Source organism: Phocoena phocoena, chromosome 1 (assembly GCF_963924675.1).
Source record: "Phocoena phocoena chromosome 1, mPhoPho1.1, whole genome shotgun sequence".
Classification (NCBI taxonomy): domain Eukaryota; kingdom Metazoa; phylum Chordata; class Mammalia; order Artiodactyla; family Phocoenidae; genus Phocoena; species Phocoena phocoena.
Genome location: NC_089219.1, coordinates 136,323,710 through 136,342,496, shown reverse-complemented (window position 1 = coordinate 136,342,496; position 18,787 = coordinate 136,323,710). Strand labels below are relative to the sequence as shown.

General features: G+C 49.4%; 1 protein-coding gene across 1 annotated transcript in view; it reads right to left on the bottom strand.

Moving 5' to 3' along the window:
* LHX4 (LIM homeobox 4) overlaps positions 1 to 13,527 on the bottom strand; it is a 42,756-nt gene extending 29,229 nt beyond the window's left edge. Inside the window, exon 1 of the mRNA XM_065882887.1 lies at positions 13,452 to 13,527. Coding sequence (XP_065738959.1) covers positions 13,452 to 13,527 — 76 coding nt within the window. The remainder of the gene's footprint in view (positions 1 to 13,451) is intronic.
* Positions 13,528 to 18,787: the final 5,260 nt, after the last annotated feature.

Sequence of the window (18,787 nt, the reverse complement as noted above, 5' to 3'; positions counted from 1 at the left end):
CTCCTGGCCACAAATGCATGGGGATGAGGGCGAGGATGCATGCCCGTAAAATTTATTTCGAGCAAGGTATCTACCGGGAGCTTTAATATGATGAGTATTCAAGAGAGAATACATTAAGGCTAATGTATGCGGGAAGGGCGGGCAGGGGAGTTTTAGAGGCTTGGAAGCTGAGGCAACATCATATTTAGGAACAACACTAAAAGCAGTAGACAGCCATTTCTTTCGACCTCCAGCTTGCTGGGGATGTATCCGGCAGGGACAGGCTGGGCTGGCCAAACTAGGGGTTCTCAGAGAGAGGCCTTGGGACCCAACTGGGGGGTCCTTGAGTCTGGCAAAAATGTAAGGGACATACTAAGGGTGCTTTTTAAGTTAAAAGAAAACAAAACCTTTCCCACTGTATTCCACTGTAGATTTTGAGAGAGAGAGCATTCTTTAAAACAGAGATAATGTAGAAATGGTTTAAGAGACCCACAATATACCCATAGTAATAGTAAAACCAGGCAACAAGAGCCTGTTATAAACTGTGCCAGGTCCTAAATGTATGTTTCCTCAATCCGCACAACTTGGTGAGGGAGGTGTTATTATCCCCAATTTACAGATGAGGAAACTGAGCCTGGGAGAGATCAAGCAAAGTGTCCAAGGTCCCACAACGGGGGAACCAGGATTTCAACTGGGCCTGTGTGCAAGATGGGCTCACCCAACCCCAGAGCTGGAGGGTCTGAGACATCACCCCACCTGGCTGGTTCTACCCTGTCACTTTATGGAGGGTAAATGGAGGTGGCTCAAAGCTGCTCTATGTGCAGTGACAGGAGTAGATGAGCCACTGGCCTCTGGTGCTGCCCAACAATTAGGCAAACGGAAATGTCTGAGGGACAGATTTCCATCCTTTGGACAGAGTATGCATGTGTTGTAGGGGACAAACACCTAATGCCCAAGGAGGGCTGGGAGTGGGAACCCCTGTCCGGCTGATCGCCTCCACCCAGCTGCAAAGTGCCAGCTTGTTGATGGCGTCTGTCAAGTTCAGATTCATCCCTGCCTGTGAGGGGGTGGGGACCTGTGAACTCAACCCCACACTTTAGGAGACGGTGCTCCATGCAATTATTTAGATGAAATAAATGTGTGAAATATGAACAAGCTAGAAAATTTTAAAGAGCAACAAAACAAATCTTTTTTTTTAACCTACAATAAATTATGATTTTTAAAAAATAATTTAGAGTCTGAACAGGACAGAAGTTATATAGGTTTCCTAAGAGAAATAAAGTCATAACCAAAATTTCCAAATCCCTAGTAAACTCAACTTATTCATGCAGTATTTGATATCACGAAATTTTACTTTAAAAACTGGAGTTTAAGCAGATCCTTGCACTCACTAAGACAGCATTTGATCTATAAACTCAGTTCCTGATCCAAGGAGTCATTTCATTTAAAATGAAAGTTTTTATCTTATCTGCAGGAAAGTGTTCTGTGGTGATGCTGTCTGCTGGGGCTCTGCAGAGGGTAAACCCAGGCATGAAAAGACAGCAACATCCCTTGAAAAGACAAGGAATCTGTGGAGATGCTGGACCACACAGTACAATACACTCCCATCTGCAGGGCCATCCACCAGCACCCAGGAGAGACACGGCCCAAGGCACAGACCTAAGCCCACAGGGAGAACAGCTGTGTGTACACAGCTATCCAAGCAGACACCATCACACACACTCACACAGACACATACACAAGTCAGATGTACACACATTCACACATACTTACAACATACACAAAGACACAACACAGACATAATCACATATACACTCAGACACACAGAGGAAAACATAATCACAAATAGAGATACACTGAGACATACACATACATAGACAAAGGCACCCACACATACCACATTCACTTAGACACAAACGCACCTGCACATATTCACATATACTGAGACATGCATATTTAGCACACACACATACTCATATGTACACACACATATACCACAGATACTAACACACACTCACACATGCACACAAACACATGCACACACATATCCTGATACAAGGGCTAAGGCATTGTGATTCCAGGAAAAAGCCAATTCTTCTGAAGTCAAGCTGTGTCTATGGAAAGGAAGCCATCTCCGAAATGAGGGAGCTGTCCAACTCTGGAGCGGTGGGGAGAGTGGGCAGTGAGTGAAATAGAAAACTAGGGGGAACTAGAAAATTTTGCTCAAAGACCTTTTGGGAAAACTATTGAGGGAATTTGAAAGTTTTCAGTTCTGTTAAGAGTTTAGATCTTCAAATTTTTAGGTCTGCCAAATCGTTTACAATAAACCCCAGGCCAGATTCTGAGATTCTGATTCTACCATGTATGTGATTTTGGACAAATTGCTTACCCTCTTTGAGCCTCAATTTTCTTATCTGTAAAATGGAGATAATAACACCAGTCTCTGGGGTTGTGGTGTTGTGTGATCATATCAGTTAATGAGTATAAGACCCTCAGCCCCATGATACATTTGTCCAAGCTCAATGGCCAGCTCCCTTCTCCCTTTTCCTGACCAGCCAACAGCAAGATGGATTTATATATTTAAAGTGTATCAAAATTATTTCATGCTTCTTTATTTCCCAATATAATTTCCCCCACCGCCCCCTCCAAAACACTCAAAACTCTCCTCCACACCCCTAGTTCTAAAGCATCTGGAAAATGTACAACCCTTTCTAATCCCAGAGTATGAACAGCACATAATGCAACATTACAGGATTCGGTCTTTTTGGAATAAAGAAATCTGTCAGATTCTCTCTTCCATAGAATGAGGGCAAATTTGCCAGACCTTGGCCCCTCCTCACATGTGAATGGTGAGAGTGGGGCGGTTAGGACCACCAACTACCTGACCTCACTTCACTTTTGCTGTAATGTATTCAGGTAAGAAAGGGCTGAGTTCATATTAACATTTGAGGCTTCTAGTATTTTTCTTAGAGACATCTAAATGCCCAATGGTGAAGTGACTATTTCTTATTTGATATGAAATAACTAAAAACCCTTTGCCTGTAGCCATAACCTATTTCTTCATCAAGGAAGCTTATAAAATACACAACGTGATGCCCAGCGCTCAGATCACCTGAGTGCCCTAGTGGAGGTACAAGGGGCTTGTTTTTCAGAGTGGCCCATCAAACAATGGACTCTGTTTTAAATCCCCAAATTCCTCCGTTAGTGAAGTTTCAGAAAGCTGGGAAGTGGAAGAGATCAAAGGTCTGATGTGGTCTGTGGTAGATCAAATTGCCCTCAGCCCTCTGGTGATATAGAATAAGTATTGTACATTTTTATTCCCCACTCAATGTTTCTTCATTTCCAAGAAACTGCTCTCAAGGAACCAGGGGCCACCATGAAACATTTCAGAAATGGTTTGTGTTTGTCTGATCGATTTTAATTCTTTGAAAAAGTGTGCTTTCTGTCTCTTTGGTCACAGAAGATGAACAACGTGAGGAAAAACATTTTTTTCCACTAAAGAGACTAAAACTAGAACGAACATACTTGACGATGACTCCAAAAATGTATTTAACAAAGTGTACCTTTCTGGGAAAGTGGTTTAGAATTCCAGATATTTCCATTAGACTCATAATGCAAGTGAATACTGTAATATTTTAAAGACAGGTATTCTGTACTGGTCGGAATAGTGTTCAGAACAGATTAATATTTTGTAAAATTTGGACTTTGATGGGCCGCTTTGGAATCTTGCAAGACATTGCTTTTTTCACTGCCTTTTGCACAAATAAGAGTTCTTCTTTTTGTTTCACAGACAATTTGGCTTGACAGCCTAGTGCCCAGGAAAAGGTTTTCCTTGCTTCTTTCTGGATAGGGAGCTGGTCCAGGGGAGATGCTTCCAGGGTCCCCCGTTTGCAGACCCCACAAAGCTCCCTATCGGCTTGGCCATCCCCTTAAGACACCCAGGAGCACTCCAGCCCGCAGAGGGTGACTCCCTCTGCAAAACGGAACCATGATCTTCCTCTTTAAGTTTACCAACACTTTGAACTTTGTCAAGTACTTGCAAATCTGCAAGCTCATTTACTCCTCCTAGAGATCCTGAGAAAAGTGAACCTCTAATCTACATTTAAAAGGGTTTCCCTTAGGGTACACAGTTGGGGGCCAAACTAGGGCTGGAACCCTCTTTTTCTCTGGGATAGATTCTGGGGCTGACTGAAGACCAAGGTTTCCAACTGTGTTCACCAAAGCCACCTCTGTCTGGTGGGTTTCATCCCAAATCCTTTCGCTGGTAAGTAGTTTTTTTGCACTCTGTCTTAAATAACATTTGGCCAATGTATGTTTCCAAAACTACACAATTTTATTTATTTGTTAAGTTTTTTTTACTGACTACAAAAAAAGCCAAATGGGGCTTTAAGGAAACACACATATAACTGAAATATTATGCAAATGTTTTTCTTGGAATTCTCTAGTCCTTCCCCACATAGAAGGGGGAGAAAAATTAACGGCAGACAATGCTGCTCTGTTACCTAAGGTTCTCTGAGTAAGAAGGAAGATGGTTTTGAAAAGGCGGGTTGGGAAAATAATCTCAGTGGGGGCTCCTTGATTTCGTCTGGGAATGACTAATTCTAAAGTGTGTCAACATAAAGCCACAGGACATAAGTATGACACCAGGCCTGCCTAAACTCATACCTAAGCTCTGGAATATCCAAATCTAAGAATTATAACAGAGGTACAGTTAAATTATTTTAATTAAAAGTTCTGTTATTCGATACATATTTTAAAAATAAAACTTTCCAAATCAAAGTCACTGCCATCACCATTGACAATAAAATCCTGTTTTCTGGTCACAACTCCCCTTTTAAATCACCTGCTAACTGTGGCTGAAGGAACAGAGGACTGAGACCAAGGATGCAGTTTATATGACAAATCATAACTAGATGTGTCTGGTTTTTTTCCCCCTCCTGGCTCTTTATTTGCTCTTTCCCTATTAAAGACACTCCATTTTTATTGAACAGTTTAGGGTTTCCTTATTTATATGTTCCCTTATTCTAAACCAATGTATCTTGAAGAGCCCATAACATAATTTTCCAAAATGTTTTCATTAACTTTCTCTTAAGGGATCTCAATAACCTAGTAAGAATAATCTCATAAACAACACAGCTGAAGCATAAAATTCCAATATTAATTCTTTTAAACTTAAGGATAAAAGGTTTATTGAACTTTGTGATGGTGATGGCAGCATTAAATATAGTAGTAATCTGGGCCAGCCACAAAAATATTGGGAAAAGTAAAACAAACAAACAAAAACACTGGTATCACATTTAAGGTAAATTATATTCTCTAATATAATTCTATTCACTTACGTACTTTGAAAATACTTCAGTCTACATCTTATCTAATTTCTAGTTTGTTTTCTAATTTGTCTTGACAAATGACTCACAACTAGGAAGAAGTCAGAAAATCCTTTTCATATCAGAAATGATCACGCCTAACGTTCTATTTTCCCTCCATTTCTCCTCCAGAAGCCTTCCCACCGCGGGTCCTATTTGTTTCATTTGGTGGTTTGACGACCCTTTGAAAATCTCCTTTGTTCTTCTGCTTAGCTCAAAAAATAGTAACCTCTTCAATAAAAGATCAAATTCAAAAGTATCCTGGAGACAATTTTGATGTTACCATTTTAAGGCTGAATCTGAATAACATTTTAATAGGAGGAGTCCCATAGTCAATAAAATAACAAATGTAAACATATATTTGCAGGTATAGAATTATCTTCTAGATTATATACTGACACAGAATTAGTAATCTTCAGTAGGATATTGAATATTCTCAGTAATTGCAAATAAAACAGAAAAATCACATTAAACAAATCCATGACAGTCTATGGAAATGCCGTACACATCTATTTCCACTCCATTTTTCACATTTAATCATTGCTAAATCTCCACAACGTATTTTTCTGATGTCTCATTCTGTGGCAATATTCCATATGTTTGGCAACCGGTCCCTCATAAGAAGAAACTTTCAATTAATTTGGCCACAAGTTTTCTCTCTATTAAGCTATTCCCAGAACCAATCCCTTAACCCCCTAACATTATAATGAAAACAAATTATACTTTAAAGGCATTTGGGCGTGAGATGCCGCAGTAAAACATCTGTGACTAGACCCAGATTGACAGAGGGAAGGGGAGTGGGGCGATCTGAGAAAAGAAATCCACCAAAATAACAACAGTGGTTAGGAGTTGCCTCCCAAGATGATTTTCCAGTCCGCCACTAACACAGTTAACCCGAAGTCCATTTTCCAAGGGAGAATCAATTTCAATTTTGCCAATTAAACCCAACCTGTCCACCTACCCCCAACTGCAGTGCCTCGGAATGGCTGATCTGTGTTCCATTTTGATCAGGGTTCCGTAAAACTGAGGACTAAAACAGGTAAAACCTCACAGCGGCATGTGAGGTTTTCTTCCTACAGCAAACAATAGCCCAGCTCCAGGGCTGCTTCTGGTTCTGGACCCAGAAACTGCTCTTCCCTCCCAGGCCTCCTGGGAACACAGTGAGAGAGATGGATCTCACCTCTCTGTAGCTTGCTGGGCACTCAACCCCCAATGGCACCCCGGTGCTCAGAATTCCTGCACAAACCCATGCTCCTCCCCGCAAAGATCTCACAAAGGAAAGAAGGAAGAGACAGAGGAAGGAAGGGATAAAGGAAGAAGAGAGAGAGAAGGAATACAGATATTCAAGCCACGATGGAATTTTACTAAAAACAGTAGACCCTGTTCGCTCACATTTGGGTTACAGGCATTGTTAACAACGCATTCCAGGAAGGGAGGAAAGGCGGAAAACCATTACAAAAGTAAGCCCCACCCCCAGCCATCTCAGAACCCAGCAATCTATACACAGTAATGCATCTGTCGCTGCCATAGCAAACTGCTGTTTCAGTCTGTCTCCAACCTTAGGTTTCCCAAAGTGGGTAAGATGACTCCTTGCATCCACTCAGCAGCTAAACTGGTTCCAAGTCTCGCTGCATTCCAAAGCTTCTCAGCCCGAATCCTGATAAATTTCCCTAATGGCACAAGGTCCCTCCATCCAACTCCACCAACCCTCCCCCTCCACAACTCCTTAATTTGGAGAAGATTAGTTTCCCAGGGAAAACCACAAGATATCCACCATGACTGACTAAATCAAGAGGCTCGAAGGAGATTCCTTAACAACGTGATAGAAAGAAAGGTGAGTCCCTGTTAACTAATTTCCCAATCTGGATGACTGCAGGTGTGACTGTCTCCCTCCCCTTCCTCCGCTGCAGCCCTCCCAGCGCCTGAGTCTCTCTGGGTTCTGTCTGCTAATGCGGTGCTAAGTAATCACTAATTGACTGTAGCACAGAGTGAAAGGACACTAAAATCCGAGGCAAAAGGGAAGTGTTAGGACAATGGAAATATTTAGGACTTGAGGCTGTCTACACCTGGTCAGCGGGGTCATCAGGTCACTGTTCAAAATCCAAGACGCCCCTGTGGGCTGTGTTTTGTCTACTCAATGGAAAGCCATTGCTTTGCCGGTTTCCCGCCTGCCTCGACCCCCACCTCACCTCTAGGACTCGATTTTTTAAAAATCGACCCTGGTATTTGGTCGCGTAGGCGGTCCCCAAGACGTCTTGAGGACTCACGTTGCTCTAATCCCCAGAGCGTTCAGCCTACATTCTTGTCTTAACCCCGCTTTGTTTTCGACGTGTCAAGAGGGAGGTACAACTAGCTTTGGTACTCCTTCCTCTAACTTCCGCCGCTCCTGGTTTCATCCCGCCCGGGGTTTTGCTAGTAATTCTTCTTCCTGATAAGTTTCACCCTTCAGTATCCTTTAAAAGACATTCGCCCTGCCTTCTTTTAAAAAAACAAAAGGTCTCATCCGTGATGAAGCTAACCGCTGAGCCCCAAAGAGTGAAGCCTGCGCTGAGTGCCAGGCCAGCCGCGGCTTCCTCTGTAGGATGGTGGGTACAACCCGCGACCCGCTCCATTTCTCCCCGGGCACACAGTGTTACCAATTCCCTCCCCATATCGAATTTAATTTACAACAACGGCTGCGCAGGTACAGACCTCGTCTCTCTTGAGCCTGCCACATTTCAAGCGCTCTTCAAGTTCCGCTGAGCGCTGGGAGCCCAGACGAGAATGCGGGCAGGGCGCGCGCAGCGCAGGGACCCGCCAGCTGCCTCCAGGCTCTGTGCCGGAGGAGCCGCTCCCAAAATGTGAGAACAGCTTTCTAAGGGTTAAAAAGTCACGGAAAGACTTGTGCCGCCAGCGTAGGGGGTTAATTTTGTCTTCCCAAATTCTTGGTGCGAAATGGGTATGCGCAAGAAAAGAGCTTACTGTCTCCGCTCTCTGGCCGCGCTCCCACCTGCCGCGCCTCTTCGCGCGAAAAAAGTCTGCCCGGCTGCAAACAGGTAGGAAACTGGTTCCGGATTTGGCCAATCCCAGACCGCTAGGGATAATAAACTAGTAAGAGGAACGGGCAAGGTGGACGGTGGGAAAGGGCCAAAGAGCAGAAATGCCTAATGCGCCGTGCGGTGGCCGTCCCTCTTTTGCCCCCTGCGCAGTTGCGACCTCCACTCGGGGCGGCTGGACGCGGTGCGTGCGAAGCCGGCTCCACGGGAAGGGCCGCCCTGTCCGCACCTGCCTCCCCTAGCGAGCCCTCAAAAACCCAGGGCGCGCGGCAGGCTCGCTCAGGACCTTGCGCCGCCCATAGGTGCGCAGCAAACGCTTTTGGATGCAATTCATCATCAGTCCCCCGGGCCACCCAGGCCGGCGCCTGCCCGCGGGGCGGAGGAGCTCTGCCCTGGTGGCGGCGAGGTCACGCAGGTCGCGCTCCCAGACCCGAGGACGCCGCTCCCGCCCGGCCCCGCCTGGCTCTGGTTTTCCGCGAGGATGGACCGCGACCGAGCGAGGAAACCACTCGAGTTAGGTCCTGTCTCCTCTCTTCAGTCCCGACTTTTCGTCTTACCTAGACACGGACATGGGACCGCTCAGTGCAGACCTTCGCCCCTCACCCGCCCCACCTGCCTGCTCTTTGTCCTGGTTAAATCGTTAATTCCTCTCCCTGAGCGCCCTGAGTCTGCGGCTTCCCAGGCGGGCTCCCCTCCGCCCTCTCTGCCCTCTCCGATCAAGGCAAGGGAACGGAGGAGGCCGGAGCCAGCGCGCCCCTCGGGCGCCCTCGGCCTCCCGCCACCCCAAGCGAGGCACGGCCGCAGTCACCCGGGTTTCTCCAAACTCCCTCTGACTGGTGCGTGGCTCTAGCCCGACGCTGGGACGGGATCCTCACGGTTGGAGAATTTGAATCCCCAACCCGCGAGGCCCGAATCTGCCGACGGGGACAGCCAGTCTGACCTTTAAAAGTTGGCCCGCCCCTGACAATATTTTTGTGACGCGGGGAAGGAGGTTTGTGGCGTCGGGGGCTGCTGTTTGGATATCTGTACTGGAATCTGATGGAATTTCAATCTCTATATTCTTTTCCGTTTTTTTTTTTTTTTTTTCCTGGCACCACAAGAAACGACAGGAATGGGACTAAGAGCAAATCCCTGCTCTAGAGTTTGAGAGAACTGCCCACCGGGAAGTGAGTTCACTCCACCCTTAAGAAATGGCCCGCAAGAGGATAAGGTCGGGGACGAGGATTCTAACGCGACCAGTGCAGGGAGCCTCACCCCGCGCAGGAGCGCCGGGAAGGGAAGAAAGGGTAGTGAGGCGTCCTGAGGAGTCCTTCGCCCAGATCCTGCCAAATACAAAATCAAATGCCCTCCCCCCCACAGCTTCGGGGTTCACATGAGCGCAAGACAGATCTTTTAGGAGACAAGGAAGGGATGGGAGACGCCCGGGCTGGCTTCTCATTTACCACTCCCAGCCTGGACCCGGCGAATCACTCCTTCCTCCCGCGGGGCTGGCCTGCTCCCTAGCCAGCATTCCGGGATGTCCGTTGTCCTTTCCTGCGAGCCCCGGGAGACTACGTGTGAGATGGACCAAAACCGAGGGCAAGGGGCGGATAAAACGCCCACCTCCCTGGACGTCCCCCACTATTCCCAAACGTCTTGGTCAGCAAGAGGGGCCGACAGGACCCAGGTGCGTGGGGGAACTGCTGGATTCGGGGAGGAGAGAGGTTCGGAGGAGGCTAAGAAGCCAGCGCACCCAGCGCTGGGTTAGGCGCTGTGGGAACTCGGACCTCGGCAGCCCTGGGGGAGGCAGCGGGGACGACCCCGGACAAAGGCAGGTTGTGCCGGAAACAAGAGAAACCAGCCACCCTAAATCGTGGGCCAAGTAGCTGGGACGCATCAGTTTAGGACGAAGTCCTTTTTTGAACCTACCCACTGGCGCCCACAAAACAAGGAACTCTGCGCGTGCTGGATGTGACCCCGAGGGTGTCGAGGGTGTTGCCTCCTGCAGAGCACTCCCACCATTCAGAGCAAGGAGCCGGGGTTCGAATTCCTTAAAAAACACTGACCTGAGGCAGCGGGAGGGGGGCTGCCCCGCCCACCAGTCCGCGCTTTGGGGGGGCGCGGGGTGTTCTATTTCTCTACCCAAAGTTGGTCTCAGATTGCTCCCAGCCTCCTCCCTCCGGATTCTCCCGAGCTTCTTGCTCAGGCCTACGCCCCTCAAACGGATAAAGACCCCCGAGTTTGTCCGGAGAAGCCCCAGCCAGGCATGGCCCGATCGGGCGACCCAGGGGCTCTCGGAGCGGGAAGGCCGGGACCTGCTCCGCAACCTCTGCACAGAAAAGCAGAAGGCCAGCAATCGCTTCAAAGACCAGGCCACCCAGGAGTGAGCAGTGTCGGGAGGCGCTGTGTGTGGGGGGCGTACAGGGTGTAAGGAAGAAGGCCACCAAAAGAGAGAAATGATTACATAATTTGATAACGTTTTCCTGAAGGGAATGCACCTCACCCATCCCTCCAAAGCAAAAGACTATACTGGATTCCAACCCCTAAAACACCCCTAGAGGCCAGGGCACCAGAGGCACTGAGGTTGGGGAATCTCTAGACCTGCGCTGCCAAGTGCTCCATCTGTGGTGGCCCAGAGTGAAGAAGCAGAACCTGGTGGTGGGGTGGCGGGCGACCCTTCCAGTTGGCAGGTTGGAGGGATCCCTGTGGGAGAGCCTTTCTGTTGTCTCCTCCACTACCAGGTTTAAACAGCCACAGCCGGAGATTAACCCCTCTTCCTCCCTGAGACCCAAGGGCATGTCCACCCCCCTCCATGGAATTCTTAGGCTACTGGGTCCGATGCCCCAAGAAAGAGAATGATTGGGTAAATGTGCCAGAGGGGACCAGTCCCCCAGTGCCCAGCACCAACAACTTAATAGCCAGAAGCCAGATCTGCTGCAATGGGGGAGGGTAAAATCCACACACATCCCCAAAAGAAAAAAAAAAAAAGCTGATCCCAAAGCCTTCAGGGATTGGTCCCCTAAATTTTGGCCAGTGCCTCCTCCAACCCAGGCCACAGAACCACGGCAAGACAAAAGGAAGGTCAGACCAACCCCTCCTGGTTCAGCCTTGCCTCACTGGACCACCCTGGGATGAGAGTCCCCTTCTCTACCTCGTTAAGTTTTCCACAGTTCCAACCCAGACGCCGAGGCCTGGCGAACTGTAGCTCTGAAGGTGAGTTCTAGGCAATTTAGGAAATCGAGTTCCTGACGACAAAATCAAAGCTGCCTCTGAGTAAGAAAAACGAAGAGTGAGACCTTCTGAGAGTGTGTCCTGCGCATCCAAAGAAAGGCTGTCAGAGCAAAACCCACAGTCTTACATTGCGGTCCTAACAGAGGCCACCTATGGACCACAACTATTAAAGCACAGCTGTATTGGGTAACAAGGACGTGAGTCACACACACCTGCGCCCACTCACACACTCCCCTCACTCGCGCAAAGGTACAATCAACTTAAGGTGCAGCACCTTGGCCAGGGTTTGTGTTTGTGCAGGGGCTGACAATCCACTCCCTCCCTGCCCTCGGTGGGCTGGGGTAGTAAGGAGTCAGTGAATCCCCCACGCCTTCCACAGACACATCTTAACGGTAAATTCCCCAAGGCACAGCGCAGACTTGGAACTGTTTGCCAACAGTTGACAGAAAAAGATACAAAACATAGCTGTAGTATATAGTCAAAGAGCAACCTAAGTAGGTTTGAGTGAAGCTATCCTCTTCTAGTCCCTTCTCACAAACTTCCCAGGAAGTCGCGGGGTAGGGGTGTGAGGGGACAGACAGGCTCGCCAGCCTGCCTTGGAGGTACTGCTGGGGCAGAAACCATGTCATGGAGAGCCGGGGCGCAGGAGGGCGCCCTGCTGCGCCCTAGTTCCTAGGTAGGCACCCTCCGTGGATGAGCCGGTCCTTACTTAAACCTCAAGGATGTAGCTACCGGTCCACTGAAGAAGTCGCGGGCGGAAGCACAGCCCCTTGGCGAGCGGAGTGAGGGAGCCCCTCTTCTCTCTACCGTGCCCAGAGGCTTTCCGCAGAACCCGCGAGCCCGCGGGGCAGGGCTCACGCGGCGCCAGCCAAGCGAGCGCGACGCCACGGGACCTGCTCTGGCCTCCGCACAGACTCTCCACCGAAGACCTCGTTCACCAGCAAGGAACAGAGAAAATTCTCACTGGGAAAATCCCTGCGCGTGCGCGCGCACACACACACACACACACACACACACACACACACGCACCTGAGGATAAACAAGCCCCGAGCTCCGGCCGCCTTCCTAATTTCGGGCACGGGAAAGAAAGCGCCCGCACACCCTTATCTCTCTCCTTTCGAATCTGAACCATACTGAGAGCCTGCTCTCGCGTGCACCAAGGCTGTACCCCGAGTTCACAACTTCGTCGCGGTGCTTCTCCCTCCCTTCATTCCTCGGCTAGCTGGAATATGGCGAGTGGACTTCCTCACCAGGAGCCGGCAGTCCCTGGCGGCGCAGGCGGCGGGCGCCGCGGGCAGCAGCGGCTGCGGACGCACCAGGCGCGCACGCCCTGCGCGCGGGGACAGCGCGTGTGGCCTGGGCTTCTGCGCCGCCAGCCCCGGCGGCGGGGGACGCGCTCTCTAACTTCCCGCCAGCTGGGGTGAAGTTGCACTAGCGGTACTGCGAGCTTTGACCGTAGCCCCCTCCCCCGGCGGGGGAGGAGGGTTTGGGGGACCACCCCAGCGCTTAGGCCTGGCCTGCAGCTCTTTCCTCTGGTGTCTGTCCCCAGACAGCACTCTCCCCAAGGCTCCTAGAAAAAACATGGGCTGGGGATGCGGGGTTCGGTATCCCTAGGCTCGCCTCAAGCACCATCCGGGAGGCTTTCACTTTCGGCCCCCAAAAGCCAAGGGCCAGGCCCTTCAAATGCACTCTAGCTGGTGCCCCTGCCCTGTGACCGCCTCTGCGCCCGGGCCGCCGGCCCCTCGCCCCGCCCGTCCTCTCCGGTCCAGGCTACGCGCAGCGTCCGGCCCGCCCCAAACCGGCCAAAGCTGCCGGCCGTCTTGTTATCAAATTAAGTCAGCGAGAAAGGGGGGTGTCTTACGTTGCATCGGCACACCAAGCATCTCCGGGAGCCCCTTGACAGCCCCCTCCGCGGGGACAGCTGCGCTCTGCATCATCTCCGAGCGAGAGCCAGCGAGTCGCAGTCTACGGAGATTTCTCGTTCTCTCGCTCAAGCTGGATTCAGAAATTTGAAAATAATAAAAAACCCAACCAGACCGCCGAAGTCACGGTGGAAGCCGGACCCTCCGCCTCTACAGGAGGATTCCACAGGCTGCCTGCCCCCCTCCCCCCGCCAGTCCTCAGTCTGTTTCAAATCCCTTTGATCTCGCTCTCCCGGGTTGGTGCACATCCCGGGTTGAGGAGACGCTGTTGCTGCAGCTCTGGCTTTTTTCCCCTCCTCCCTCCCCCCGCCCGCTTCTCTCCCCCTCCCCCTCCACCCTTCGCGTGCCGGCCGCCCAGGAGGCCGCGGTCACCCAGGCATTTTGATTCATTCACACTGCAGGAACGGCCGTGACGTCGCTTTCCGCAGGGCGGCCCGCCCTTCAGCCAAGCCCCCCCACCCAGCAGCGAGCGGCGGACCCAGGCCCGAGTGGTGGTGCTAGCGCCCTGAGAGAGGCCGGCCGGGCAGGAGGGCCGGACCGCATGGAGCGGGGCGGGGCCTCATGGGCCGTTCCCCCTGCTCCCCGCGGTGCGGGCTAGCGCCCCGTGTATAAATACTGCAGCTGGCTCGGCCGCGGCAGCAGGTGGTCCCGGACGGCCGCGTCTGGGGCTCGCACGTTTCCGTGGATCCTCTCGGGGTTCCGGCCTCAGCCGGCGGCTCGTGTCCTCTCCGCCCCTCCGTTCGAACCAAGGGGCGGGGAAGGGCGGGGCAGGCGCTCCGGAGGCCTGGGTCGCACGGCGGTGTCTTCCCGTCGCGCTCTCTTGGTCCCGGGCTTCTCTTGGGCGGACGGAGCGTGCTCCGTAACTAGATGACTCCATCCTCCTCCTCCTCCTCCTCTCCTCCGGCCAATTCCTTTCCCGCCGGCGCTTCCCAGCCCTTGCTCGCTCTCTCCCGCGTCTGGCTGAGGCCGGGCCAGGGACAGCCAGTACTCAGCCTGGAACGCGCGAGTCACGCAGCGGGCTGCGGCGGGCCGAGGAGAGCAGCCAGGGTCTGCGCACGGAGGTGGCAGGGCGCGGGCCCCCGGTGCGCGCCCCCGCACGCCGCGGCCTGCAGCCCCGAGTCGGCTCCTCAGTCCTTCCCCGCCCCGTCCCGACTGCTCTGCCCGCGTCCTCTCAGCTTCTCCTGCCCTCGGTCCTCAGAGACCGCTCTGCCTCAGCGCTGCGACCGCGGGCGTTTTGAACAATTCCCCACCTCGTGTGTGCGGGGCGGCAGCGAGCACACCACCCCAGGGGCTAACCAGCAAAGGCGTGTGTGTTGTTACGGTATTTACAACACACACACACACACACACACACACACACACACACACAGCAATTCTCAACGCGAGTTCCTGGAGGAAATAAAACAGAAGGCCCACCGCTGGGACAGTCTCCGCCGAGGTTTCCTCGTGCTTCATCAGATTCTCTACGCCGCCTGACCGGCAGACGCGGAACACCCATACCCCGGACCCGGCGGCTTTCTGGATCCCAGAGCTCGCGACACCGCCACTCGGAATTCGTTCTAGAGATGTAGACATATGTGTAATCCCAGCATAGTGGAGTCCAGCCCGGGTGGGAAAGGGAACTGTGTGCTCTCTCCAACTTTCCAGCGTGTCCCCTGCTTTTTCTTCTGGCGTTGTCCCCAAAAGGGGGACACCAGGATTGGTGAGGGACAAGCATGAGTGTGGGAGCGGATGGCATGGCTCTCAGCGCTTAAAATTTGTTTTCAATGAAGTCACAGTGACTTCTATGTGACCTAGTACTGGGTTGGCATCATCTCTTGCCCTGTTTACCTGCGAGGTAACTCCAGGGCACAGGAAAAAAGCCAAGAACCCGGTGACATTTTCAGTGTTTACCAAAATGTTTTCTACAAAAATTTAGCTAGTAAACAAACACGAGGAAATGCCAGCCTCATTAAGAATCAAAGACAGGAAAAACAAAGCATCGTAGCACTTACACCTTTTTTGTCTGTTCAATGAGTATAAGGGGGCGGATGGTAGAATTCAGTGCTGGTGAAGGTTATTTGATGCTGCTACTCACAAATATTGTTGGTGTGCTTATAAGCTCTTAAATTCGTTTGGAAAGCAATTAGGCGATATGTATCAAACCCATAAATTTTTCATACTCTTTAGCTCATGAAATTCCACTTTTGAGTGTCTATTCCACAGAAATAATAAAACTCGAAACAAGTTTCATACATGAAGATGCTTATTACAGCATTACATTTTGGAGAAAAATAACCTAAAAATTCAGCAAAAGAAAAGTAATATACAATTATTGAAACTAATTATGAAACCTAGCAACATGGAAATGCTTGTGAAATACTAAATTTTTTAAAAAGCAGAATGCACTATTGTATGATTATAAGTATGTTAAAATGTTAAAGATAAAAGCAGTGATAATCCCATTGTTGGCTAGGGTGTGGGGAAATTAGAAAACAGTTTCCTGGTGGGTATGCAAAGAGGGACAATGTCCTCTGAGGGCATTTTGGCAATATCTTTTATAGCCCAACAGTGTGATGGATTTGACCCAATCCATACAAAAATTTGTCCACAGTAAATAATCAAGAATATTTATAATGATATAGTTGCAAGGACGTTTAAAAAAGAGAATAACCTGCATATCCACCAGCAGGAGATTATTAGAGTATATAAAATGGAATGATACAGTCATTAGAAAATACAACACAAGAGTAATAATGTAGAAAAGTGTTTGAGATTTATAAGGAAGTGAGGGAAAAAAGAGAATATGAAGCAGTATGAACTTTAGGATAATTATTTTTTAAAGAAGCGTAAATAGAAATATATATAAATATAAAAGTGGTTACCTGTACATTATAATTTTTATTTTCTTCTTTCTGCTTTTTTCAGTTTCCTCAATGAGCATGTTATTTTATAAAGTGGAAAAAAACTAATAAAAGTTGTTTTCAAAAACACGGGACCAACTGGAAGGAAATATATCAGAACGCTATTCAGAAGTACATTATGGAAAATAGTGTATTAGGGAGATGTATTTTATGAAATTTTTTCTTTCTTCTCTTTTTCAGATTTACTGTAAAGTTGTTATATGTTTTCAGTAATATCCGTAAAAGATAAAATATTTATATGCAGTGAAATATAGAGCATATGTGGTAATTATTTTTATAATTTAATATTACATTTTTAAAATGCTCTCTGCGGCTCCTACTCCCCTGACATGAACCTGCCTGGGTCCTGCCCTCTTCCCACTGCACATCACTAAGTCATTCACTGGGTGAGGGGCAGCATTACTGTGGTGGAGACTCTCCTGTACCTAGGGCTGGTTCAGGGGATGCCACTTTCAAGTCTATCCAATGGCAGAGGAGCCCTGGGAGATCCGTTTGGCTCTCAGTTCTTGACCTTGTGAGCAACTGCTCCCCCCGCACCCCTCTGTGTTCCCACATGTACACGCAATGTAGCTCCACGAATAAATGCCCTTGTTTACATTCCTAAACTTTTCTAGAGGTATTTGCCTCCTGGTATGAGCTGAGTCCCATTCCCAAGGTCTTCCACTAACATCTACATCTGCCAAGGTATTTCGCTTTCTTCCTGGGGCCTTAGCCTTCCCATCTAATAATGAATCCCCAATAAAAATCTTTCCTTAAATGTATTTTTTAGTGCCTGCTGCTGCTGCAGTTAGCGATAATGATAACAACATAACAGCATATGGTGGTAATAATAATAACCAACACTTATGGAAAGTTTAAAACTGTGTCAGGCGCCAGGGTAAGTGCTTCTACACGTATAATTCCACCTATTATTCACAACAGTTCAATAAGTGGTATTGGTGGATGAAAAAACTGAGGTTAACAGGGGCTAAGCTTGGCTGATTCCCACAGAAGGCAGATAATCTCTACTGTGGAATAGCCCAGGAAGACCATTGGGGTGCATCTGTTCGGACTTAAACCTCTGAGCGGACTCAGGGCTTTTCCCACTGAAAGCTGCCCATGGCTGGCCAGTGACGTCCCAGGAGCAATGGTCCTCAGAGCCTCCTCAGACCTGTGCCTTCCAGCTACAACCCAATGGGAGGGTGGGTACCAGAGGATGGCCTGGTGGTGATGTGGCTTTCCCCAGGTCTAAGTTCTGTCAGGGCAGTCGGTCAATAGCCAGTAAGAGTATCTGGTACTTTCTGGACATTTACATATTACATTTCTGGGAACCAAACCCAACATGTCAGTGGATCCAGGTCTAAGGGAAGAATCTCCAGAAACTCAACTTAAGAAAATGATTAGAGCTTCCATTCGTCTTTACATTTTACAAAGTTCCTCCACATAGTTCAGCTCATTTGATCTTCATAATCATGCCTGGGCTTGGGTATGATTATCAGGAAACGGAGAAGTTAGGTGGTTTGCCTAAGGTCACACTGCTAATAAGTTGCAGACTCAACTGGAAATTAAATCCAGCCTTTGACTTCCAATCTGGTGCTCTGTCCACTCTGCACAGCAGACTTGCGTGTCTTCTAACCCTTGCGTTTTAGGAACTTCACAGAGTGGGCAAGTTCACCCTCAGACCCCGGGATCCTGAGGCCCAGTCTCCTTCTCCACTGAGGGATGAGTTCGCTGCCTCTGCTCCTTGTCACCCCATCTCCAATTATTTCCTCCTGTCCTTATTCCTCTCAAACCCTCTTTTATCATTTGCATTTTGAAACTGTTTCCTTAATTATTCTCCTGCTGTTGGAATCCTGCTCCCCCTTGTCTTTGTGGCATCCTTTGATTTATCTCTGTCTGGATAACAGCTCCCCGATTCTCCTTGGGGAATTCAATTTTCATTCATTTTTCTGCTGGGCTAGATTGATATAGACCCTCTGCCCCGGTCCATATTAGTCATCCCAGCAGAGAAAACCAGGGAGACAAACCCTAAGCCCAGCCCCTGGGGAGTCACTGTCTTGTTCGGGGAGCCACAAGGAGTTCTCCAATGAAAGGACAGGGGCCTTTGCTCTTCTCCATCTGTCCACCCAGTCCTCCCAGTCATTTGTCACAGGCCCCTTTTGTGAGCCCACCGCTTTGTCATTTGTCTCCTTCTCTTCCCAGAATCTTCCAGGGATCTCTCCCCGCTGGGATGCCGATTAGTTACTGCTCATCTTAAACCTGCCCTGTGTCCTTGACACAGGAATTTAAGGGACATGGAAAAGAGATGGTCCTGTACTTAGACATCTAACTCTTAAAATGAGATTATGAGTCAGTAAGTGGCTGAGAAACGGAATAAGTAGAGGGCACTGGGA